The sequence below is a fragment of the Ictidomys tridecemlineatus genome, chromosome 2 (assembly GCF_052094955.1).
Source record: "Ictidomys tridecemlineatus isolate mIctTri1 chromosome 2, mIctTri1.hap1, whole genome shotgun sequence".
NCBI classification, from domain to species: domain Eukaryota; kingdom Metazoa; phylum Chordata; class Mammalia; order Rodentia; family Sciuridae; genus Ictidomys; species Ictidomys tridecemlineatus.
Window position 1 is genome coordinate 134,370,260 of NC_135478.1, and position 27,035 is coordinate 134,397,294.

The 27,035-nt window shown below is 41.8% G+C and overlaps 1 protein-coding gene across 2 annotated transcripts in view; it reads left to right on the forward strand.

Annotated features, from left to right (window-relative positions):
- Positions 1-5,673: 5,673 nt before the first annotated feature.
- The window catches only part of Gli3 (GLI family zinc finger 3), a 276,508-nt gene continuing 255,146 nt past the window's right edge, over positions 5,674-27,035 (forward strand). For both annotated transcript variants that reach the window (XM_040291861.2, XM_005319215.5), the window contains exons 1-2: positions 5,674-5,859; positions 20,162-20,326. In XM_040291861.2, coding sequence (XP_040147795.1) covers positions 20,203-20,326 — 124 coding nt within the window. In that variant the 5' untranslated portion in view covers positions 5,674-5,859; positions 20,162-20,202. The remainder of the gene's footprint in view (positions 5,860-20,161; positions 20,327-27,035) is intronic.

Consider the following 27,035-nt stretch of genomic DNA (forward strand, 5'->3'; position numbering starts at 1 on the left):
TTTATAAACCCAATGTTCCAGGAAGATGGAGGAACTACTTACGTGGGTGCTGAGTGAGAGACTCTCAGAAGGGCCACATGTGTGATGCACTTGAAAGCATTTTCCTCCCTGGCAGCTGACCAGTGTCACTGGGAGGCTCAGTCTCATCCATTCTGCACTATGTGGAGGAGTGTGACCTTTCTCCGTAGAGGTTTGTGTGGCAAGGATCTGCCTGTGTTCCACAACACTTTCCCAGCATGAATGATGGCAGGCACGGTGCAGGCAGAACCCCCAGTGAGCAGGAGTCAGAGTGGGCAGCAGCAAACCTAAAGAGATAAGCTGGGGGCTGGGGATGTGGCTCAAGCGGTATCGTGCTCGCCTGGCATGCGTGCGGCCTGGGGTTCGATCCTCAGCACCACATACCAACAAAGATGTTGTGTCCGCCGAAAACTAAAAAATAAATATTGAAAATTCTCTCTCTCTCTCTCTCTCAAAAAAAAAAAAAAAAAAAAAAAGAGAGATAAGCTGGGGAGTGAGGGCCTGGTGTTTAGGAATGGGCCATCATGGCCCTGGGAGTGAATTTATAAGAGATCCCTTTAGGATACCAGGAGTTGAGGGAGGCGGTGAGACCAAGCCGTGTCCAGTTTGGGAGTGATTTTTCTGGATATTTTCATGTGCAGGTACCTTTGCACTTATTAAGGTATTAAAATCAGCCCTGGTACCCTCAGTATCCTGGGGTCTTGATCCTTAAAACGTGTCCCTGGGTGTCCTATTTGCTCCACGTGTGACCTGGATCACTAGTAGGTAGACTTGGAGGAGAGACACCTTCTTCTCTTCTCTTCCTGACAGTTCATACATCTTGCTCAGGCTTGTGCTCCTCTGGTTACAGGAAGAGAGCTAGAGTTGGGAGAGGGATGGAGGGCATAGAGAGAAGGAGAGGTTAGGAGAGGAGAGAAGGAGAAAGAGAAGAGAGAAGAGAGAAAGCCTTTGGATCCAGTGTAACTCCCAAGAGCGAGAGAATCCTTCTCTCCACACATATGCGGGGTGTACTGTGGATCCCTGGGAATGCAGTAGACTGATGATGTCATCTCCCAGTGGGCAGTTCCATGAAGGGCACCTCAAGCACAACTGGCATGTCCACAATATAGAAGGGGACCAGCCCCAAAGTGGAGGTAAATGGTGGGCTTTATAGAGAACGTGGGTTGAGCTTTATAGAGGACAAGAGCTATGGAGGACAAGTGTTAATTGCTTACCTATGAAAGGCCAAGGATTCCTTGCCAAGAATATCTCATCCTCTTGGGAAAGGTGATTATTCTCTGGGAATGCAATCTGTAAGATTGATTTTGTGGAATTCAACTGCCTCCAGCTACCCCTGCTTGGTTGCTTAAAGCAAGTTTATATGAAGTGGAAAAAAAGCAGAGCTGAAAGATGGTAAATGTAATCCAGCAGACATTGTTTGAGTTCCTGGGTCCTGCCATGCCTGCAGTCTACTTTTCATACTTCTGGGCTTTCTATTCAATAGAGCACCTACATTTAAAAATTTTACTTAATTAAATTTGACTTATAACTGGAAGTTTATCAGTGCACATGAAACACCCCCTTACCATTTCCCAATTATCAATTGGGAAGACCTGCTGTTCAGGAAAATGGAAGAATTGCAATGGTAACTGAGGGCAAGAAGAGTATTTATAACCACACATATATCAGGGGAAAAATGGAAAAGAACATGGGAAGTATATACTCAGTTTCACCATTTGTCATCTCTATTACGGATCTTTCATTCCAACCTCTTTCTCTACTAGTTTATTTTCCATTGCTAACACAAAATACCTGAGGCTGAACACTTTACAAAGCAGAGAGGCTTATTTAACTCACAGTTTTAGCTTAAAGTCCAAGATCAGGATTCCTCATCAATTTGTCCAGTGGTGAGGGCCTCATGACAAGATGGCATCACTGTGGGAACTTGTGAGAGCAATCACACAATGAGACAAGAAACCGAGAGACTGGGAAGGGGTCGGTCTTGCTCTTTTATAATAATCAGCTTTCTTGAGCACAACTGGGGTGCCCACAGAACTCCCTTAATCTCTTCCCAGGGCAGCACCCCCAATGACCTAATCACCTTCTACTTAGGGCCCACCTCAACATCACCAGACTTTAGGGAACTGTGTTGTTATGAGTTAAATTGTATCCCCCTAAAAGAAATGTTGTACTTCTAATCCCAAGAATTTTAGAAAATAATCTTATTTGGAAACAGTGTTGCAGATGTAATTACTTTAGATGAGGTCATTCTGGAGTAAGGTGGGCCTCTAATCCAACATGACTTCTGCCATTATAAGAGGAGCGACAAAGGGAGAAGGCCTTATAATGACAGAGGCAGAGAGTGGAATGAAGCAGCTGCAAGCCAAGGGACATCAGGGATTAGCAGCTGCTTGAAGAAGCCAGTTAGTAACAAAGTATAGAAATAATCCCTGAAAGTAAAGTCTCTTATGTGTACAGCAGTTCAATTCACAAAAGCTAAGCTATGGAAACAATCTAGGTGTTTTTCAAGGGATGAATGGATAAAGAAAATGTGGTGTATATATACACAAAGGAATATTACTTAGCCACAAAGAAGAATGAAATTATGGCACTTGATGATAAATGGAACTGGAGACTATTATGGTAAGTGAAATAAACCAATCCCAAAAAACCAAAGGCAGAATATTTGTTCTCTCTGATTTATGGATGCTGATCCACAATAAGGGAGGTTGAGGAGGAGAAGAATAGAAATCTATTGGATGAGACAAAGGGAAATGAAGTGAAGGGAAAGAGGACGGGAATAGGAAAGATAGCAGAATTAATTAAATAGAACTTTCAGAGCTTCTTTGAATACACGACCAGGGTATCTCGGCATCATGTACAACAAGAGTGGGATCCTAAATAGAATAAGTCATACTTTCTGTGTGTATAAATTGCAAAATACATTCTTTTGTCATGTGTAACTAAAATGAACAACAACAACAAAAAGACAGACAGGGGCAAGGAAAGATTTTTCCCCTAAGGGTTTCAGAGGGAGCATGGCCTTTCATGACCCTTTAATTTTGGAGTTCTGGTCTCCAAAAACATAAGACAATGAATTTCTGCTGTTAAAGCCACTCAGTTTGTGATACTTTGTTAGGGCAGCCCTAGGAAACTAATGAGAGCATCTTCAAGTCTCCTACTTCATTGTTGCAAAAAAAAAAAAAAAATCTGTTTTAAACGCTTAATTATTCTGAGGACTTACTGTATTACAATTTCCTAAGACATTTGCATTTGAAAAGAGAACTGGTGAGAGGAGGCAATAAGTGAATCCTTAATGGTAGAATTGCAGGCATCAAGGAGGGGCAGTCTCAGAGCCCAGTAAATCTGTAAGTGCCTGTTTATCATGACAAGAGAAGTTTCAATACTGAGTTTCAGGGTGAGTTTCTTACAGATGTCTTAGGAGCCATTGCGGAAAGGGAATGGGTGAAAAGAGAAAGGCTTAGGGGCTAGATTCTGAAAGTTCTCTCTAACTTCAACTGGAGTAACCCCTTTTTTATATTTTGGGATTTTTAGAGTGATTCACTTGAAAATAGTTTTGAAGTTAACATAGATTGAAAATCATTGCACTATGGCATCATTTAACTCATAATAAGGCAAAAATGTGTGTGTTTTTCCCCCTGTTTTCCTACACTACTTCTGACAAATGTGCATACTTAAATTATGTTTACCACGAAAGCAGAGAGAGGTCTGCTTCCACTAAGAAGGTAAGGTGAGGAAATTGGAATACACAGGGGATACAGCATTATTCTTCCTTTTAAAATTTATTTTGATGGGTATAGAGCAAAGATTAGCTGCTTTGTCTTTGTTCTAGTTTTTTTAGAACCGAAAAATCAAGATCCTTATGACTCAAAATATGCTAGAAGACTGAAGTGAAAGTCAAAATATCTAGTTGATTCTACTTGTTGATTTATTGGCTGTCCTTTGTTTATTTACCATGCATGAGCAGAGAAAGCGATAGGATACATTATTTGCATTCATGTGATTGAGGCAGAAGCAGTCCTGAATAAAAAATTTTTTAAAAAGACTGATGCTGCAGGAATATATAAGGGAAAGAATAGCTTGTAGCTTTCTGCAATTGGAAGAGTAAAATAATTCTTACATGCTGTGTCCTTTTATACTTTCACAGATATAATAGATAGCATGTATGTGGCCTGGTATTTCTGACCCTAACCCACAGATGAGTTCAGGGCCTAAGGATCTGAGGATCCTGCCAGGCTTGAGACCAGTTAGCTAGAAGAAGCTGGTCTTGTTTTCTGAGACTTCTGCTCTCTATGATCAACGAGTGTTTTATTTATTTATTTTGTTTTGTTTTGTTTAAGAGTGGTGAGGTAGGGCTGGGGATGTGGCTCAAGCGGTAGCGCGCTTGCCTGGCACGCATGCGGCCCGGGTTCGATTCTCAGCACCACATACAAACAAAGATGTTGTGTCCGCCAATAACTAAAAAATGAATATTAAAAAAAAATCTCTCTCACAAGAAAAAAAAGAGAGAGAGTTGGTGAGGTAGAGAAAATTCTTAAAACAAATGGCTAACAAGTGACTTGGGCCCTACTTTATTTCTACTACTTTTACCATAAAAGCTTAAGTCAGTATCGGCTTTTGTCATGTTTTTGTGATAAGCAACAAGGCCCAGGAAACAAATAGTGAATACCACGGTGGATTCTCTTAAAAAAATTTTCCAGTTAAGCACTTGAATCTCAAAATGCTCTTCAAATCATAATAGCTAATCATTCATCCACCCACTCTTTTTTTTTTTTTTTTTTCCAGTTAAGACTCCCAGAGACTCCCTAGGAGCCTCCTGAGCTAACAGGCACTTCTGGCTGGGGAGGTGGGTAGTAGTAGACTCTGCTCACCCCAGATTCTAGAGTGTAACAGGGGTTTGCTTTTCACCCACGCCTCTCCCCAGCCCTGCCCCCAACCAGATCTCCTTTTTTCAAGGTCCAGGTCCAGGTTGGGGACATTGAAAGGGTGCAGATGAATGTAGACTGGTGGTTGAAGAAAGGGGTGAAGTTTTTACACTACGGGGCCTCTGAAAACAAATCAAGGACAGAGAGACTTTGTAATCCAAGGAAAAGCAACACGTTCGAATCCAGGCTCTAAGCCCGGGGTCTTTGTTTTTTGTGTCCTTTATAAAGTGGCGCTAGGGGACTTGGGGCTGTGTGGTGGGAGTTCCTACTTCCCAGATTTGGCCCCAAGGGCAGAGAGGAAAATCCTGGACTTCCAAATGCATCATCCCGCGCGAGAGAGGAGTTTTAGGGTTTGCCTGGGTAAATGTTAAAATAGGAAAGGTGAGGTGTGTTTGAGGCGGGGAGGGGGCAGTGAAAGTCCTTAAAAGAAGACAGTCCAACCCCAGAGCGAAAGAAAGGGAAGAGCAGAGGCTGAGTAAGAAGAGAGAGAAGCAGGGAGGACGTGGCCCCAGAGCCTGGGCGAGCGGTTGGGGGGCGTCTGGGCGGTGCAGCTGCCGCAGGCCAAGAGGGAGCCCGTGACATCACGCCCCGGCCCCCTTCCCCTCGTCGGGTGGGTGGGGCCTCGGCGCGCCGAGCGGGCGCGGGGTCAAGGAGGGGGAAGAGGAGGAGCAGGCATGAATGTGTCGGTGTGAGGACCGGGGAGGGGCGGAGGAGGCGGAGGGCGGGGAGGGAGCGCGCGCGTGGCTCCGGGCGCCTGGGCTCCCCCCCGACCAGCCGCCGACCCCAGCCCGCGACGCGCGGCCTCCTCGCTGCCGCCGCCCGCTTCGCTGCTGGGACCCGCTCTCAGAGCGGGGACCCGCCGGGGCGGGGGAAGCGCGGGCCCCCGGCGCGGCCTGGAAGGAGCCAGAAAGCAAAAGTAAGGCGAGCAGCACTCCAAGTTTTCCCAACTTCGCCCCCTGCGGCGGCAGGCGTCCTGCTGCTCGGCGCGTCCCCACCGAGCTCAAGAGTGGCCGAAAGAAAAGGGACGGGGCGGGGGCGGGGGCGGAGGAAGAGGGAGTCCGAGGAAGAGTAGAGAGTCCGACAACATCTGTTAAAACTTGGGGGAGGAGGAATGCGGGGAGGAGGAGGAGGAAGAGGAGGAGAGGAGGAAAGGAGGGAGCGCGCGGGAGGGAAGCGCGGAACCGAGGGACAACTTTTCCACCCCGTGAGTAGCGCTGGCAGCTCCGTGTCGGGGCGGGGGGCTCCTCCACCCTGCGAGGGGTTCCAGGCCGGGATGGGACCTTTTTCCAGAAAGTGGATTGGACGTCGGGAGGGGCAGACGGTGGGGGGTTTCTTTCTTTCTCTTTCCCCTCCCTCCCTCCCGCGGTTGAACCAAATCAGAACTGTCACTCAGGGCCTGTGAGTCAGAAGGGATCGGATTACACGATCCCTGAAACTGATGCCGGAGCTGCACGAGCGGGAGGGAGCCGGCTGGGGCAGCGCCACCGGCGCGCTCGCACACTCGCACTCGCGCACACTCGTCGCTCCCACTCGCCGGCGCCGCTCGCCAGCCCTCCCGGAGCGCCCCACGGCTGCCCGCGTCGCAACATGCCCGCTGCGGGCGCCACCCGCGCCCAGCCCAGCCGCTCGCGGTAGCCCGAGCCACCCGCGACCGCGCGGAGCCGGGAGCCGTCCGCTCGCGCCCCGGACGCGGGTCTATGGGAAGTTCGGGGACTTGACAGTCGCCGCCACCGCAGGTACGTCCCGCCCGAAGTTCTTTGTTTTGCGGGCCCTGCAGCCCGCTCCTGCGGCCGCGCCCCCGCCTGCGAGTCCAGAGGTGGTCCTCCAAGGGGAAACGAATAGTATGAAAATGGCTGTCAAAGGGCACCCAGATTTAGACAGTCATCCGTAAGGCGTCGGAACAAGTCTTTCATTTGCTCCCTCCTTCTTGAAGGTCCGTTTCCCAGTGTCTGATCCCTTGGCGGTCCGGAGACGGACTGCAGAATTTAACATCCCAGAGAGGGGACGAAGTTTGCAGCTGCGGCGACTGCGCCCCTCTTCTTCACGCTCTCTCCCAAAAGGGTTAAAAAGAACTACGTTAGACCCCAAAGCTCCCGTGTCCTTCCTTTGCTCTGTTGCGCTCTCGGGCTCAGACGCCAGGCGCGCACCGCCACCCGGATGGGCGGAAGGAGGCGGGCGGCGAGGTGGGTAGCGCGGGGACCACAGCTGCCGGGGCTTTCTTCTGCTAGAGCTCCACTTCGAAGGGTGGGGGTGTGGTGTGAGCGGATGGAGAGAGGCGCGCCTCCGTCGGTAGAGGAAAAGTGAAAGTTGTACCATCTGTGTATGATTTGGGATTCTCTTTTATTTCTTTTCCTTTCCAGGGCCAGCACGCTCAAAAAAGAAAAAAGTAGCTGTGGCCCTTGCAGTAATCATTTAGGAGGCCGCGTTTACACAGAGCAGAGTTGGGTATGAATCACTCTGCAGGGGACAGTTACTTTCTTGAGTTGTAGCGGGAAAATGGGCGGGAGGAGGTGGAGAAGGAGTAAATATTGACCCCAAAGTTGGAGAGTTTGTGAAGCGACTCTTAAGCCGATTGCCAGATGCGGACGCTCCACTCCACACCCGGCTTTTTATCCTTTTCTGAAATTTGTGCTCCTGTCCCGAGTGCACCTTTTCCAGAAGGATGCAGCCCCCTCCCCCCAGAGGTGCAGGATCTCAGGCTTCCCATGCTCACTGTGTGGAAAGATGATTAAGGAGGTTTCCTCCGACGCTGTTCCTCCCGCCCCCCAACTTCTCATCTCCCTAGTGTAGACTGCCGGAAAGATTCTGGCCTTGGGTACAGTGCTCATGGCCCTCTGCCAGTTTATATGTACATATATTTATGTAAAACATTTTCTCCCAGCTCTTTGCCAGCTGTTCCACATTTTCCAGCTGCCACTTCAGTTTGAAATGATGGACTGTCCGCGTCTCCAAGTAAAAGAACCCTTTAGTCAGAGGTATGGAGGACCGGCCACTGTGCAAAGACATGGGCAGTGCCATTGGCCAGGCTGGTATTATTAGTTCTAAAAAACATCTCCTGCACTCCTTTCCCTCTCTTCCCTCTTCTCCCAAATTGGTCTATGCAGAGCACAATATATACCTAAACTGAAAATTCAAGTAATTAGGCCTTGCATTCCTAAATGTGATTTTGTACAGCATTTGGATGAGGCCATTTTTTTTTGGATCTCTGAAATATGGGTCTGATGGAAATAAATTAACTTTTAAAAAAGAGTTGCTGCTTGAGTGCATTGGGCATGGCTGGTGGGGGGCCTAATGACCTCATTTCAGCCTATTTAAGGCAGGAACTATTCATCCTCCCCATGTCTCACTTTTTGTGTTGTTTGATGTTTTCGAATGTTATAGACTGAAATCTTCAAGAATTGGCCTAAAGTATTAATTTTGAGTATTTATGTAATTGCTCTGTAATTTGAATAGGTGCCTTATTGATTGATTCCTGTAATTATTTCATTTAGGTTTTAAATTAAAAATTAATAATAGTCTGACAGTTTCTTAATTACATATGTCAAGATTATTTTGAAGGAGGAAAATGCTGTTTTAAAATAGTGAAATAACCTCAAAATCTTTTCATTTTTTCCAAAGCAGAACAGTATTTCAGTGGAGGGAATTTATTAAAGCACTGGCGACTGGTTCTAACAATGTAAACTGTGCGAAGTATCTAAAGAATTTGTTTACGTTAGGAAATATTGGTCTTAACAACCTGGTACACAAACACTTTGGCCAGTTAGATTATAGTCAACCCTAACACAAACATGAAATAACATTTAAATTAGTTGGAGTAGCATATTTATACAGAGCAGAGAGTTTATTTTACACTAAAAGCTATTTAATTAGAAACTCTCTGCCTAAGGGGAGATCCTTTCAGGGAGTATAATTTTTAAAGTCAGCCTAGGGAAGCTTTGGTTTAAGATGCGTGAATGAGTTCAATGGGAGAGGTGTCTAGTGAAATTTCACACAAGGAGAATCACTTTAAAAGGTATAGATTGCATTATTGCTAATAGGCCAGTAGGTTTGGCCCAGATGCCTACCAATTCCCCGTGCTTTTAACATGCTTGTATTCCTTGATTGAACCCTGATATACACACATTTTTATTGTTTATCTAATTTGCAAAGGACCCCAGATAGAAATGAGAAAATTCAGCCCTGATGAAAAATGGCTCCGTTGAGTTATTTCATTACTTATTTAATGAAAGAATCGTTAATTTATCAACTTGATGCCCAAGCCTAAAAGTTGGACTTTTCCTTTGTTTCTTAGCCAGTGAAGTTTCCTTAATTACCTGCATGCTGTAAGGGTTTCAGACTTCCTCTGAGTTTAGCCATTTAGAGGTCTTTCCTTCTATGTAAGGTATCCTGCTTACTGAGACACCTCCCCCCTCCCCTTTTGAGGATAGAGTTTGGGAGCTTATGAAAGGAAACAATTTAATGATCATCCTTGCATGCACTCACTTATATGGAGATAGTAATGTACTCAGAATAACCAATCTTGGAAAAATGAATCAATGAGTCATGAAATACTCAAAAAACCTTAGTAATGGAATGTTAATGCTTTTAGACTATAGTAGATTATCTTAAAAGTCAGACTTTTCTTCTTTATGCAATTGTTGTAAATCTCCAGCTAAAGAATTCTTTGAAGGAGTTTTAAGTTGTGCTGGCATTCATATTCTAAGGTCTGTCTGATTTGTTTTGGAAGATTCAAGAAATTTTCTGCCAACTTATACCAGGAGAGGCAATTAAAATGCTGAAATGACTACAGAGGCAACAAATACATATATATTTGTTAAACAAAAGATTCCACTGTAATGATGATTTCAGGTTGTCTTCTCATTAAAGTCTGGGAGAAGCTGCTTCCTTTCACTTCATGATGTCATTTTTCTAGATGAAAATTGATCCGTTCTAGTTTCAAAGCAAATAAAGGGAGACAGAATAAACAACAACAGGGCAGGGGTACTGCTGCAAACTTTCTCAAGTACTTTCAGTGCATTTTTCATCTTTACTTTTATTTGATGGGCCTGTGAAATAGAGCTGTAGACTGGCGAAGACTTTAAATGAAATTTCACACTTTGATGATTTTTTTTAAACTTTGATATATTGACAGCAAAAGGAGCTGCAAAGCTTTTATATAACTTGAGCAGTAACGCCAAGCAGCAGTCAAACGTCTCCATGCATTTGTGTTTAACTGCAGAAGAAAAACATGTCCATGGGCAGTAGAGGTTCTTATCAACCCCCTAATCCCAGATCCCAGCAAACCTTGAGGGCATGCCTCAGATCTTGTTGAAATCACTGTGGACTCTCACAGTTTGCAGATTAAATATGCTATGTGTTCCTGGCTCCAACAACAGTTTTATGAGCTCACTAAGCTTCCTGTTTTAAGATCCTTTTCTTAAGTTTTTAGGACCTGCTAAAGGCAATGCTGTCTGGAGTAAGTGATACTTGTTAATTTAGAGACACTTTTGATATTTCGTTCTCTCTTTAAAAATTGCCAAAATTATTATTTTTAAATCGAAAGGCTAATTAAGCTGGGAAGAGGGAGGAGAGCTGTGGAAAAGACACTGGATGTTAAGTGTGTTTGTAAGTGCATTTGATTGCAAACTTTACGCTGGTGTCTCCGTTGTTTTATGACACTTTTCCTTTGCCTGGCCCCTGAAAATTAGACTTTTTCCATTTGTAAATCTAAATGCACTATGTTTTAGTGCCAAATTTCTTAGCTACTCATTACCTGTGTGTGTGTATGTGTGTGTGTGTGTGTGTGTGTGTGTTTAATGTGAAAGTGTTTTTTGTTCTGGGTGTGTATATTTCAACCCGACAAAATGTCTCAGAAAATCTATGGCTTTCTAAAGAAGCTGAATGAAAAAGCCATTACATAGTTAATAAGGTGGCACTGAAACATTTCAGCCCCCTCCTGAAAGGCAATGTTGTGTTGAGTTCCACGTCTGCGTCTGTGGTATCTATAGCTGTATCCTCGTATATGGTGCTCTTGTGTTTTGCGTAAGAGTCATAATTAAAAAAGAAAATACTTACATCATTGTCCAGCAACATGTCATATCATTCCCAAGAGAACCGGAGCCAATTTTGTGCTTAAAGGTTATTCAATGAATGAAATCTTGAAAGCCCATTTGTCAAAGTACTGCATGGTTTCTGTTAGTTTTCAAGCCCCAAATTCATTGTCTGCCCCGGCCCAGCCATTAGTCATCAGTGTATTAGTGCTGCCTTCAGGCCATGCTGCCCAGCACTTCTTCACACCATTATAGCTTTGAAAGTGTACTCTGTCGACTTGTAGAATTACTGCTCTGATTTCCGCTTGGCTGGGTTTGAGGTAAGTCCCCTCCCTACCTTCTAGCTGACTGTAATCCTTGCTTTCTTTTAAAGCTCCTTTCCAGAGATTTAGGGGAAAACTTTCTTAAGGGCCATGTTGGCATCACACTGTGGTTTTGTTGTGGCATGCACTGTACATATAAATTGTACCTGCAGTAAATTGGATTGATTGCTGGCCTGAAACAGCTAGAGGGGCTTTTCTTTTCTTTACTTCTTTCTGGAGGAAAGGGGGCCATGAGTGTATGTGTGTTTGGGGGCGGGGGGTGGCACAGAAGTAACATACAAGCATTTGATTGTGTACTTGTGGAATTTTTATACCACAGAATTAAATTAATTCAATAATGGGAGATAAGTGCAATTTTCAAAAAGTGATATAACTTCAGAATGCTGCATGACATTATATATGCTTTTTTTCAGGTAGAAATTTTTACCTTAGCTGCTTTGACTTTTTTTTTTTTTTTTTTGAAGATTACATAAAATACCTAACAAGACTCCAGAGTGCTTTACATTTCAAACTATCGATTTTTACAAAAAGAGACTGAAAACTCACCATTTAGATGAAAGATAAGTTTCAAATTGCAGTAATGAAGGAATGAGGCAGTTAAGCCCTATTATTGATTTCATTTTGTGATATTTTTAAAAAGAATAATTCATTCTGAAGAAAGTTATCAGTGTGTAGAGAAACCTCATCCAGCAGCTTAAGAATGAAGCCTTAATAACTCACATCTATGGAAACCTGGAATAGAGTGACCAGATGTGTGGACCAGGCCACACCACTCAAGGACAATGTCTGCTATTTGAACTGTGGATGTTAAAATGAAATTCCATACCAGAGAGTCTCATTGGAGGGTATGTAGTTTGGTGAAGGTTAGATTGGCAGTTCTGTGCCTACAAAGGGTCAGAAATAAGACAGCTGGAGAATGTTGTGTGTGAATAGGCATAGTTTATAGGATAAGTGAACCGTGGATAGTTTTTACAAATAAGTCTTCATTTAAAAAAAAATTCCCAAGTTTTTAAAAAGTGGCTTTGAAAATTATAGTCAAGATTGAAGAATCAAAAGTTTAAAAATTAGGAGAATACAGTGTGGTGAATAGTCCTTCACAAAAACTATCTTAAGTTTTCTTGGATTATCTGTAGCTGATTTTTAAAACCCAGAAGGTATTGGTCTAATATTTATGATAGTTTGAATGTCATTTACTATTCATAGAACATGCTATCTATCCTCTTAAGCTTTATTGTAAAGACCCATGATTCTGGGAATTCAAAGTTATATAAATTCTATACAAATAATTAAACAATGTTTTCTCAAAATATGTGGAAACTTTTAATTCCTTTAAACCTCATTGAAGTGAGAGAGGGACACATTTGATCAGTCATGGTGTTTTTGTGATATATATGGGTTTAAGGGGAATACACTTTTCATGAGCTTAACTGATCTATAGCTGATAACTGACTGCAGATCTAGGTTTCTGAGGATTGACTGTATTCATCTAACCTGCAGAAAGTGGGGATGTCAGTTTGCTCCACATTATTGCCCATTCTTTAACAGTACCTGCGATGTAGGTTGCTTCCTGCAGTGTGTAAGCAAAGCACAGAGTACTGATGTTTTATAGTTTTGCAGAATTCAGAAATTGTAACATATTAAATAGAGATCTTATACTCTCCTGGAATGTTTGTTATAAAGTACTTCTGGCATCTGAGAAAGAGTAGCTCATGATCTTTTCTTTTAAATACACAAGGCAGAAGAGTAAAACTGCCTCACAAATGCCATTTGTGATTTTAACTGAAATAGCACTGATTACTTTCATGTTGAGTAGGCTTTTCAGTGGGTAAAGTTAAACATAGATTTCTTAAAAGTTCAGATGTAGTTAATTTCCCAAAACTAAATTCCCTTAATCTATAACCAGGCAATTATTTCCCTTTTTGAGTAATTCCATTTGGTTTGTCTGTTATGAATATTGCTTGTCTGTGATCAGAAGCATCAGAAATGTAGGAAAGAAAAATTGAAAACAAGAGGCAGCAGATTTGGGGAGCCCTGTGTGCTACTAATGACCACTAGGACAGATAGCAGATCTTATTTGCAGTTAAGGTTTTGAGCTTTCCTGACCACAGGGAAAAACAATCCTATATAAAGGAGAAATAATTGTACATTAAAAAATACTATAGTTAAAAATTCATGAAGATTTCATTAAGAACTTATGAAGTTGGGCCTCTTTTCCTGCAGAAGAAGGAAGGCATTACAGACAGGAAGGTAAAGGAAGCCTTAGAAATCCTGAGAACTGTTGGTGTGTCACAAAGGTTATGCCTACCTAATTGATTTTAAGTTCAGAAAGATATTTTGAACACAAGGAACCGTCAACAACATTACAAACTTAGAAGAGATTTTCTCCAGTGCATGATTACATGGGAGGCACTTGATGTGTTTTAAATTTCCTATGTTTTGCTCATTTGCTCAAGACTTATTTTTCACTTCCAAAATTGACAAAAAAGTTTTTAAAGTCAGAATTTGCTTGTGTTTCTCTCTTCTGTAAAAATTATCTTTCTAGATGACTTTTTTTTTTTTGACATGAGTTGTGTAATAGCTATAGGAAGGTATAAATATTTAATAGGAATTTTTCCTAAACATTGCTCCAAGAGTAGCATCCTGAAGTAGCAGCTGATCTATTAGTAATAAGTGTGAGAGAAGTGTCACTCTCTGTGAGAGAAGTGACACAGGGGAGGCTGTCTTAGAAATCCCTACCCAGACTGATTTCTCTTGGAATTTTACCAAAGTAAGGAGATCATTCAGCTTACCAGTATACAGAGAGATGTAAATAAATGTGATTTCTCTGAAGGAAAACCTTATTTCCCTTGGAGCAGTGGTTCCCTCACCTATACAGTCATTTCTCACTTCAAACTTCATCATTGTGCTATTAAGAGCATTGCATTGCCTATTGGAATGTCTTCTGTTTCTGATCTTTTGTGACCAGTAACTGTTCTGACCTATTTGAAACTGATCAGGTTTTCGTGAGTCAGACATTTAACTTTATTGTTTTGAATCTTTAAAAGCTTTAGAAAAAAGAAGCAAAGCCAAGTTCAGGCAACTTAAAAATAAATTCCACTGCATTAGGAAAATAAATGAAGTACACTGTTCAGGAAGGATGCTCTAGCAGTTTATAACTGCACATCCACTTCATTTTAGATTAGAAAGTTGCTTCATTCAGTTCAAACATCACTTTCAAAGATGGCTTTACCAACCGATGCTTTCTTTAAAAAAAAATGTTTTGTTTAAACAATAGAAGAATCCTGCTTGTCTGTGGGTTGGAGGCTTCACTGCAGACCCTCTATGGGGAAAGGCTGATTTTTGCACACTTTTCCAGAATTAGGACTTTTCATGCTCTCTATTGACAACTACATAAAGCCTCTGTGGTGGTGAAGGTTGATTTGGAACCTCATGAAGGGCTTCCCTGAGAGACAATGAGGCCATGTGTCTGTGCCTTAACCATTCAGCACCTGCATCTATTTGTGGCAATTAATGAAGAAAAATGTTTGGGGGGCGGGCAGGTTAATAGTGAATTAGAATTCTTGTGAGTGAAGTACATATCCATTGGTTTTCTGAAGAGTTTTCAAGTTTTCCCAGTGTTTTATTATAGTTTTTCCTCAATCTCTCTCTCTTTCTCTCTCTCTGACACACACACACACAGTACTGCACTGCAAAGTACCCATAGGATTACACCTTCCTAGATTTAGCTAGTTAAAACGTCCGTATGAATGCAACCAGGGCCCTCCCCTACGTCTGTTTGCTGAGCCAACTGTAGAGAGTTTGCAGATGCCCAGGGATATTCCCAAGGAGCAGGGTAACTAATGTGATCCAAATTGATAAGGGCTGCTTCTGTGCGCTACAGAGGGACTGCCGGGCTCTGCTGGCTCTAGACACCGCCCCCCCATCCCCTTGTCCCGCCTCCCCGCCCCCCGCCCCTGCCCGCCAGTGTTTTTCCCTTTCCCGCGGCCTGGCTGCCGGACATGCATTGTCTCCAGAAAGGCAGCTTCAGGAATGTGGATCAAAGCGGGGCCTGGGAGCACCTCCTCTGCCCCCAGATACCCAGAGCTATTTCTGAGAAATTCACCATGCTCTGTTTGCCGGCGCACTGGCTGGGGTGCGCCAGGGGCCGGGAGCACTCGGCGTGGACTTCCCCGCGCTGATGTAATGATGATGGATGCGGCGACATCGCGCTCAGACGGCGCTGCGCGGGCTCGGCGCTCACTAATGAATTGGCCGCGCCGCTGCTGCGGAGAGGGACAGCCAGAGAGGAATTAAGACAAGACGCAGGCGCGGGGGACCCCGGGCGCGGGGAAAAGTGGTGAAAGGTGTGAAAAATGTGCATTGCCACCGTCCGAGGTGACCGGACAGGAAGTGAGAGACCGTTCAAACAAAATAGAACATAACCACACAGCCCGATCAGAATAATTGGCGTGATAAAGGTCTTTGTAAAGATGAGAGTTTCGGTTTGGGGGTACCCCCTCCGTCCCCGCCTGCATCACTCAATGGCGACTCTAAAGCAGACCTCTTGAAGTGTTTTGCGTGAAAGTTTGGTTTAAAACGTAGGACCCCCCTTAAGAATTCTAGAATTTAGGAAATGTTCCCGCCCCCCACCGCTCATTTTCGAAGGGGAACCTGCTTTAACAGCATCACTCGGGCTGTGGCTGCAGGAAGCTTTATGTGCCTTGGAGGCTGATGTAGGTTTAGATTTATCATTTAGAAAGAAAACACCCACCTGCAGGCAGGTTCAAATAGGGTCTGGAATGAATTGTGCCCTTGGTTTTGGCTTCAGGAATTACAAAAGGTTCAGTGATAGTTCAGTAGGAAAAGTCTGGATTGTTTCCAAGAGAGAATGCTCATCCCTCGTGTTTTTTTTTTCTTTAAATCTATGAAACTTAAAATTTTAGGAGTAATATACTAGGAGAACAGTTTTTATTGGTTGCAGGTTTATGTATTTTTTGTTTTAATTTTCGTGTACTCAAGTTGCGAGACTCAAACATAAGCTACATTTTTCCCCCCTTAAGCACAAAAAGTCAAGGGGCATGTTGCAAATCTTTCATGTAATGTTTCAATGGTGAAAGGGACTAAAGAGGAACTGTATGGAGTTGTAAGCAAGGAAACTGTATCAGGCGGGAAATATCTCCTTTCATCCACATCTGAAAAACAGTGGCATGTTTCCTTCAGAGAAAAGTCTTTGAAGTGGATTACAGCTTAATATTTTTTTTTGTCTTGATACTAATGTTCTAAATAAGTTAAACTTTATTATTTAAGAAACTAGGCTTTAAGAGTAGTGCTGTGGAACCCATTGTGGGTTAGGATTCCATCAGAACATTTTACTGGTCACTTCTATTCCTAATGCTTTAATGAATCAACTCAGGACTGAGTTTTCCAAAGCTCTTACTGTCCTGTGAAAAGCTACCACCTCAGCTAGAAGCAGCCACATTTTTTTGGCTCATTGGTTTTTCTCCACAGTTTGATGAGGTGTGAGTTACCAAAATGTTAAGACTTTCTCTTGATAAGAGACAGAAACAAAATTATGTTTTTATCAGTAAAATAAGCTGATATAATTTATAGGGATATACAGGAAGCAGATGTCTGCTTTGGCAAGTTGCAATTTTTATAGCCCCATTTCAAGCATCAACCACACTTTTAAATAATTAGTTACTAACTAATGAGATCCAAAAATGAGTTGTCAAAATAGAAGAAGGGGGTAGACTCTTGAGTGAACAAGGGCCTAATTTTTTAAAAAATCCATTTCAAACAGGGGTAAGAATTAGTATTCTTTTAGACCATTAATTAGTGCGATTTCAGGCAGCGCCTGGAGCTTTACCTCTTCTCACATGACCCTCTCTCTAGTGATGAGTATTGGGAGGGTTTTATTGCTTTGTTAAAATGAAGTCCTTTGCCTTGGGGGAAAAGCCAGCAACTCCACAAAAACCAAGTTTGTCAAGGAACTTTGGTGACTTATCTCACTACTGTTAATTAGCTGCCTCTACTAAGGAAGAAGACTTAGTTTTTCTAGAAACTCCATCTCTTAATGGGGTTTTCGAGGCCACTTGTATGTTTACATGTGCAGTTTTAACAGTAGACTATATTCAAATTCAACTAATAAAACCGTATTTGGGTTTTGGAAAAAGCAGAGATGGTTAAGTGCCTATTTATCAGTGGTTAAGAATAGAGTATTTTGATGAAGTATTCCTGTTAAAATTTTAGTTTTTACATTTGCCAATTTTAAAGGAAACACCAGCTATAGAATAAAATGTACATAACTAACTCAGTAGTGAATAAGATCAAGATACTGCAGACTCATTGAAATCACAGAGACATCAATGAGATAGTTTATTTATTAATTAAACAATCTTCCCTGTACCAGGTGCTGGGAAGACAGAAGCCTTGTCCTGGTGGGGCTTACAGCCTAGAGGGGGAGATGGACATTCTGCAAAGATTTATCTAGGTGAAAAGTTTATCATTGTGTGCTGAGATAGGTTTGTGTAAGGTGCAAAGTTAGTATTCTGGATGCACTTTGTTCATGAATTTGTCTAGTTCTTGAAGGATTCCATGAGGCTCTCTTTTATCTAAAGCAGAGAGCAAAATTAAATATGTTGAACAACTGTTTAAAAGCTTTAGTGAGCCTGATAATTAGTGCTTGTTAAAATACATGTTCCCAGGTGCCACCCTCCAAGACAGATGCATTGTCTTGGAATTGGATGTGGGAGTCAGAATACCTGGTAAGCACTATAGCAACACTGGTGCAAATGTTTCCTATACCACTGTGACAAACAGTGATGTTCACAGGGTTGAGTTGTACTTGTGACATACTTTAATTTTCTTTCTTTAATTTTTTTTTTTTTTGCTGAGGATTGAACCCAGGATGTTTTACCTCTGAACTACATTTTCAGCCCTGCCCCTACTTTTTAATTTTAAATTTGTGATCCTCCTGCCTCAGCCTCCTGAGTCACTGGGATTACAGGCATGTGCCACCACACCAGCCTGTCATGACATACTTTAAAGAAGATATTTAAATTAGTTTTTTGGGGAAGCATTAAAAACCAGGTAATGAATAATTCTGGGATTGTTAGAGCTAGCAGGAACATCATAGGGTTGTCATTTAAGAATTCTTTATCTGGACTCATGGAAAAGTTTTAGAGGGTCTGTGATCCCTTGGAAATGAAATGCACACTTTTTGCATTTCAAGATATTTCTGGGAAGAAGATCCTTAACTTTTAGCATGTTCTGAAAGAGGATGTGCTTCTTCTACCCCAAAGGGGGAGGGGAAAAGAAAGGATCCAATGCTACTGTCTAATTCTGTCATTTGAAAGATGAGACAGTGGAAGCTTGGCAACAGATTGCTGGAGGTTGAGTGCTGGACAGCTCCAGAGTCACCATTTAGGTGGCCTTGGCCTTTGGACTTGGACCTGGTGGCAGCCCTGCTTCGGGGCCCTGCAGACCCTTCACTTGTCCTACCCTTTGTCAGTGCTCTTTGAAGGATGTTTCTGAATTGGAGTGGATCTTACAATTGATATGTAAATTTAACTTAGTGCTTCTTTTTTTTTCTTTTTATTCTACAAAAGCTGTTCTTAAATAACTTGTGTGTTTTCCAATGAATGACACTGGATAATCTCAAAAAAGAAATGGAAGTTAGTAGAGGAGCCATTGCCCACAGTACCATGTGGCCTCTGGTTCTTAAGCCTTCTGGTTACTTGAAATCCAGGTCAAGGGGAATTTATTGTATGTTAAAGAATTTGCAGTTCCCTTGCATATATGAGTTAAAAGTGACTAAATATATTTCATCTGGCATTTTAACTTTTTGAGCCAGTTAAGCAGTTGCTTCTTTTATTTCAGTAATCACTGTTTTGATTGAACACGGTGGCGTCTGCTAAATGTGGAAAAATAAGCAGATGAGTAGACAGATGAAATGCCTACCATGGGTGTTGCAATCTAGATAGCTCCAAGAAAACATGAAAACATGCCAGAGAGGGGACTTTTCATCTTGTATTCTTTGTAGGTGTTGAACATTGCTGCAAAAAAAGAGAACATGAACTAAATAGAGTGAAAATTGATGAATGATGAGTTAGAGCAATTACCACATGAATGAAGCTAGTGAAAGACAGACAACTGAACTTGCCTTTAGTTTAGATTTCATATTTCCTAAATGATCCCAGTCTTTGCTTTCGGTGATCTTTTGACTTCCTGGTGGAACTGAGAGCATGCTGTTCTATCACCTTTGTTATAAAAATGTAATTCAAATGAACTGAAACACTCTCACATTTTAAGGAGGCTTAAAGAATATGGTTCACCTGAAGGATTTTGAATTAAGAAGCACATTGCAATTCAGGTATCTTCATGAACAGAGGAAAGATCACTGTCTGTTTGGCTAAATCACAATCTGATTCAGAACTTTTAGTCGAGTATGCTCATGAGAAATTGTGGGACACTCTTTGAAACATCTAATTTATAGTTTAAAAATATCTTCCCTGCTTTGGAAGTTGTCCTGATGCCCCTTCCTGTAAAGTTGACTACCTGTAGAGACTCTTATAGACATGGCTTTAAAAGAGGAATGTGGCACTTGGGTTTCCTACTGTAAACATAATTGGAGTTGGAGATATTTAGATCATGGGAAAATTTTCCACATTTGGGCTATTTCCCTCTGTTCTCCTTGCGCATGCGTGGACAACATTTGACTGCATTGTTAAGACCGGAAGGCATGATCGCCTGAAAACCTGTGGAGAAGCACTGTTCAGATGTTGAAGTTTTGCTAGAGTTCTCGGTTCTTCTCAGGCGACGTGCGACGGGCACTTTTAAGTGAGGTCTTCTTTTCCATCATTTCTGACGGCACTGTGCCTTTTTGTAGGCGTTCCTCCTAGAAGAGAGCTGAAGTAATGAGAAGACATCATGGAGGCCCAGTCCCACAGCTCCACGAACACTGAGAAGAAGAAAGTCGAGAATTCCATCGTGAAATGCTCCACTCGAACAGATGTCAGTGAGAAAGCCGTGGCCTCCAGCACCACTTCCAATGGTGAGCAGCCACAGGGATTACCAGCAGCCAAGCCTGCAGTCATTTTTATGTTCTCTGCATTCCTTGGGAATTGAGCATTTGCACCTGGACCGGTGTTTGTTCTAGGAGAGGCAAAAGAAAGCCAATGGGTGGGTTGGGTGGGGGTGTGTGGAATGGGCAGGCTTTAGTAATCTCTATTTTGGCACCCAACCCTACACATTTTCTTCCAAATTTTCTAATTTGAGATCTAAATGTGATAGGTTATTTATTATAGGAAGTTCCTGTTTTGGCATTTTGGAGATCATCTTGATTGGTCTGGCAAGAGTTCAAAATGTTTTGCCTTTCACGTTAGAAAGTCTATATGAGTTGGAATAATTAGTTTTCTACAAAAGACACAAAAGTTGTCTTGCCAAAATTCGTGTCAGGGTCTCCCCCTAGCAAATTTTAAGTAGTCTCTACTAAAGGATTTTAAAATTTAAAAGTGGAACCTCAAGGTAGCATGAGTACCTTGAGATGGGTTTCGTTTGTTGGATTAAATAAATTTAATTTACTTAATTGTTCTCAGAGATAACAGAGTCACTGTTTCTGTCTGCTGTGTTTTGTGTTTTTTAAAATTTAAGCAAAGTGTTGAGAGACATTTCAGTTGAAGCATGGAGTACGGAAAATAAATTCCAAAGTCCTCTGTGGTAAGAACAGACTGAATAGGTTAGTGGTAACCTTTGCTTCCTTTGCAGGCTTTTCCACCCTTGTAGACTATTAAGGCCTTTGCTTTTTGTAGATTTCACAGCCATTCCTGACCTCCCTGAATTTCACTCTACTTCTCCATGTGCCCTTAGGATGAATGAGCTGACCTGCTCTCCAAGTTCCTGGATACTGTATATCTGGGCTCACTGATTTGCATGAGCCAACCTGCTCCCTCCTTGCCTGTGGGCTTATAATTTATTTATTCCAAGAAGGATTTTACTAGGTTGAATTACAGTGTTTTTTTTTTTTTTTTTTTTTTTTTTTTTTTTTTTTTTAATGCACAATTGGAGAGTCAGAATCTCCTCTGGAATGTAACTAACTGCAGCCCAAACCTTCACCTCTGAGGATAGGTATTCCTGAGAAGCCTGGCTGCTGCTCTGAGTCTGTGCTTCTGATCTCATTCCTTCACCTGGTTTCATGAGTGGGTGCTTCTGGTTGTGCCAGGGAAGGGAGGGAACTGGCTGGCAAACCTGCTAACTAATGAGTCCAGTTTTGCATTGATCTTTCGGGAGATATATTTATGTCTGGGTTACAATAATAAGTTTACTTTACATATGCATATGAAAACAGATGTCTGTATTGCCCCCTTTATTTGTGGTGTTTAAATTCAGGACTGGAGCTTATTTTAATTGAGCTAGAATATTTGCATTGTTTTTCCAGTGTGGTTATGAAAAGCATATTTCCTGTTAAAAAATAGGGATCCTATTTCTTTTTGCTGCAATTGTTAAAAATTAGGCCAATTTATTATTTCAGAAGTGGAATCAATACACACAGTATTGGTTATCTGGTAATTTTAATAGCAATTTTGTAGGGTAAGAGCTTTCTGCTTCATGAAACAGCATCTTCCGGTTGTCTTCATAGTTTGTGTAAGTATGGGTAAGCATGCACGGGTATGGTTGAGTGAGAAAGAGTCGGGGTGAGTGAGATAATGGGGGAGCATGTGTATGTGGTATGTGTGAGCACACGTGTGTATAAGGAAGATGATGGAAGATGCTGTTGCACTGTGTGCAGCCTGCAGGAGCCACTGTCCTGCTCATGAATGCCAGCAGAGTCTTCTCAGTAATCTCTTATTAGGAAGATGCTTTGCTTCTGCTGCTTGCATACCAGACACACGCTCAGGAAATATTTTACTGCTGCTGCATTTGTCTTGAAATGCTTTTTGACCACAGGTTCCCCTCATGACACCAGTGAGGGTTATTGGCAACAGAATTAATCAGAATAGCCCCATGACAGGCAGGAAGGTTCCAGAGAAAACTAGTCAGAGAAGGAGCAGTCATGACTTACAAAAGCCTGTCCCATAGTTTGGAATAATCACAGACCTGTTTCCTAAACCACACTCCACTGGCCTCCTGCCCTGTCAGCCTGTGCCCTTGAAGCCTGCATCTCCTCCTATAAATCCTGTCCCATTTAGGGCAAACACTCATTAGTCAAGTTTGCAGGGCACATACCTGAATGATAGTTGTCCTAGGAATCCTGGGAGCCCTGACTGTTTTTTCAGTGTTCCTGTTTCTTCTAAGAGATTGACCACTTTTCGATACTGGACAACAGAGTTTCAACCAAATAAAAGAAAAATGGAAATGGTGTTTTTAAAACACTGATTTCAGCCTGACAGGAGGACTCCAGTAAAATGAGCAAACATATTTAAAAACAGAAAGATAAATAAAATAAAGGAAAATAAAACTTTTTCTTTGTTTGGGTGAATGCTAATAATTACAATGATTGTTTTTACAGGGTACTCTATAGTTTTCATCTGACTATTTAGAGTCTCTTTACAGTCTTGGGATTATGGAAAGGGGTGTGGATCGTTGGAACTGCACAGCCTCTTTGTTTTGCAAGCTCCTTCTCTGGCCACATATTCCTCCTCTCTCTGCCCTGGCCATCAAGACCAGTGTGCGGGCTTTGGTCCTGTGCCCTGTTTGAGTTCAGAGCTCATAGTGTTCAGACTTTCAAAGATTGGTGTGCGGTGTGTGTGTGTATGCATGCGCGGGATGGTGGCTGCCATTGCTATGGCTGTTGTTCATCCATTCATTCGTCTGTCTGTCTTTCTGCAAACATTTCAGAAATGCCTGGATCCCTTCTCCAAGGTTATTCACAGAAAGGAAAATAGAATTATTTGGATGCAATGACATGTAGTACTGATTGCTCCTGCTTCCAGGGGTTTCTTATGCTTTCTTTACAAAGCTCTGAGCTTTAGTTTATAACTGGACAGTCAAAAGATGAATTCAGCGCCAAGAACCCAATGAATGTAATGTATGGGATTTCTCTCCCATCTTCCATGTTACAGTTAAAATCCAAACAAACAAAAAAGTTTTGTTATTGGTGAAATTATTGGTTAAGTTGACTTAATTAACTTTTCCAGCTATTATGTGGTGTAATTTGTTCTTGATTGTGAGCCTCTCAGCCAAACCACGCACATTCCACTGCGTGTCCTTGCAGGTCTGTTTTCTTGCTTTTCTCAGCTGAGTCTCTGCTCCTAGAATAACATTCATATAGAGTTTTGTTTAAACACACACAGACTCACAGCCAAAATGCATGGTTCAAAAACCTTGAACAGCATTTGATACAGAAGATCAAAATTTAAAATAACAAAAGTGAAAAACTGCCTTAGATTTTGTATGGGAAAAAAGACAAGTTAGATTTGATTTTTGTAATATTTAAGAACCTCTATCTACTTCTAAAGGCTTCAATGATCTTTACATCGGAACCATAGTATGCCCAGAGTTTCTTTTTTTTTTTCTTTTTTTTTTTTTTCAAAGAGAGAGTGAGAGAGGAGAGAGAGAGAGAGAGAGAGAGAGAGAGAGAGAGAGAGAGAGAGAGAGAGAATTTTTAATATTTATTTTTTAGTTCTCGGCGGACACAACATCTTTGTTGGTATGTGGTGCTGAGGATCGAACCCGGGCCGCACGCATGCCAGGCAAGCGCGCTACTGCTTGAGACACATCCCCAGCCCTGCCCAGAGTTTCATGTGTGCATAATTCAATTTTAAGCTTTAGTGTTAATGAAATGGAAATGACAAAGGAAAGTTTTCTGAATGTTTCTACCATTTCCAATATCATCTACTATGGTAGCTTTCATATATAATACATGTACATTCAGATATTAGGTGTCATTGCTAGCTTAAGAATGCCCAAGTCTGCTAATGTGCTAGACAAAAAGTAAAATGCTTTAATAATCTGTATTTCTGGTATGGTTTTACTACTTCTAAGCTACATGTTGTGTTTCCCAAATAATAAGAGTTTAAAAATCTAGACCTTCCAGTGTTTTACACATTCTTATTATCCTATAAAATTTTCTTCTATCACTTATTGACTCTTCAATTTGAAGTGTTTTGCCTCATTTTTGGCCTATAATTTTTTTAAAAAATATGTTTTAGTTGTAGATGGGCACAATATCCCCATTTAGTTTATTTATTTTTATATGGTGCTGAGGATTGAACCCCAGTACCTGACATGTGCTAGGTGAGTGCTTCACCACTGAACCACAACCCCAGCCCCCCCCCCCCATTTTTGTTTTGTTTTAGAGGAGTAATCTGCTAGCTCTTATTAACCTATAATTTTGCTTTAAAATGAGAAGAATCCATGCTCACACCTGTAATCCCAGCAGCTTGGGAGGCTGAAGCAGGAGGATCATGAACTCAAAGTCAGCCTCAGCAAAAGTGAGGCACTAAGCAACTCAGTGAGACCCAGTCTCTAAATAAAATATAGAATAGGGCTGGGGATGTGGCTCTGTGGTTGAGAGCCACTGAGTTCAATCCTCAGTACTTCCCCACCAAAAAAAAAAAAAAAAAGGTAGAAACTCATGATATATGATTGTGGTCTCCAGAATCTTTTATCAGACCTAATGGTTTGGGGGTGGGGACCTTCAGGTGATAGAAAGCAGAAATTGTTATTCTAATGGCAAGCAATGTGAAATCAAAGTTATTAGATTAATAATGGAGAGGAAATTCCCTGGTCACTTTACTTCTTTCAAAAGAAGAGCTTGGTTCTCTGCATAAAAACTCTTGAGTTTTATAAAGGGAAAGTATTGTGCTCTGTAAATACCTAAGGAGATGTTTTTGTTTTTAGTTTTCACTTTTCCTTTGGTTACTTCCTGGCTCAGCAGTGTGCTTTCCAATTACCCAGGTGTTCATTGTGATCTCTGTGGATCTTCTGACTAGGGGTGGGAGTTTTGTTGAAAATTTGAAATTCATTCCCATTCTCCATTGTGGGCTCTTGTCTCCTTGACCTTTTTTTATGTGGAGTCTATGTGCCTGATTCTGTTCAGAAGGAGGCAGGCGATTCACAGTGCGGTTAGGAGTTTTAGGTTTCTTATCCCTTTAAATGTTCAGCCCTTCTTTTCCCTGTCACCTCCCAGCTAGAGGATGGAAAGGACTTTCAGATAAAATGGATTTCCTATTACAGGATTTCGTTTGGAGGACACACAGGTTTTTGCATCTGAAAGCGTGGGCTGAATTTTGGCAATGCTGAGCCCTGGCTCTGAGTGTGGCCAATGACCTTCTCCTCATCTCAGTTTCCTTGTCTGTTTAGCAAGAAAATAATCACCCCTACTTCACAGGACCTATGTTGGGAGGATTAAGTGAGGCAATGCCTGAACTGGGCCAGGAACATGTAATAGGAAGAACTCAGCAAAGATCGGCCATTGCTCTTAGGATAAAGTAATGCTGAGGAATTAAATGCTCTGAATCTAAAATAAAAGGATTGGGTTTTTCCTTGAAAAGACACATAGGTTTTCAAATTTAGGGGAAAATGTTTGGCAAATGTAACATTGAATTTGCTGGACTCAGATGTCTGAAAAATAGTTCAAGATGTTGCACAAATCCCAAATGGGACTGTGTTTGTTCGTCTTAAGGGAGGGTGGATTAGAAAGAAAACAAATTTTCTCTATCCTTCTTCTGAATGCCTCCTTAAATCAGAAAATAGGGAAGATAACTTTAAGGAACTTATTTGATTTCTTGAACTTTGAAAACCATCCTTGTGCTGATTGTCTTGCATTGGAATCAGCATGTGCATATCCCTTTTCTTGCCCCCACCTCTTGCCCCCAGCCCCAGGATGAACTCTTTCCTTTAGGGGGTCTATTACCATTTGTAGGGTAAGGTGCTTTGGGCTGTATTAGAGTTTGATTTTATTTTTTAAAAAGAGCTGTCAAGTTTCTAAACCAGCTGATTGATGCTGACTAATCTGATTCTCATTAAGAGCTCTCTTCTGGGCTCTAAACTTACATCCCCCTGAATACTGGCTACCACTGTGCTTTTTATTTTGGTGAACTATATCACCTTTCCTGTGGTCACCCAGGCTTGACACCACATCATCACCTTTTACCCTCCCCCTCTCAAGCTTCCAAGGTCCTGCCAGTTTTGAAGACCTGTTAGATGTCCTTCAGGCCACCCTACTACCCCGCCGCCATATTTAAATCGCCCCAACCTCATGCCTAGATGATTAAAGTGACCTTCTGCCCACTCACCTTGACTTTGGTGTCTCCTCTTCTCATGCATTAGACATGATCCTGCCAAATTAGTATTATAGTTCTATGTAGGCCACAGACTTGCTCTAGAATCTTTGGTGACTCCCACCTACCTCTAGAATAAAGCTTAAAGCCTTTCACTTGATATTTATACATCTTCAAAAATCTGACCCCAGCCTGACTTTCCAGTCTAATACATGGGTCTTCTACTGTGCCATCCCATAACATATACTTTGGTTAAACAGAAGGGTTCTTTGCCTTTGTTCCTGTGTTTTTCTGTAGTGTGTTTTGCTAACATCAGTTTATGTTGAAATCTTTCTTAAATATATGTCCTTGGTCTCTCTTCCCATATAGTCTTATATCCTTTTGGGAACTACCCAGAGACAATTGAATTTTTTAAAAAAAAAATTAAAAATTATTATTTTAATTAATAAGCTTTAAATTTTGGAGCAATTTTAGGTTTATAGAAAAAAATTGAACAGAAAGTACAAGGTTCCTACATGTCCCCCCTGCCAGTTCTCAGTT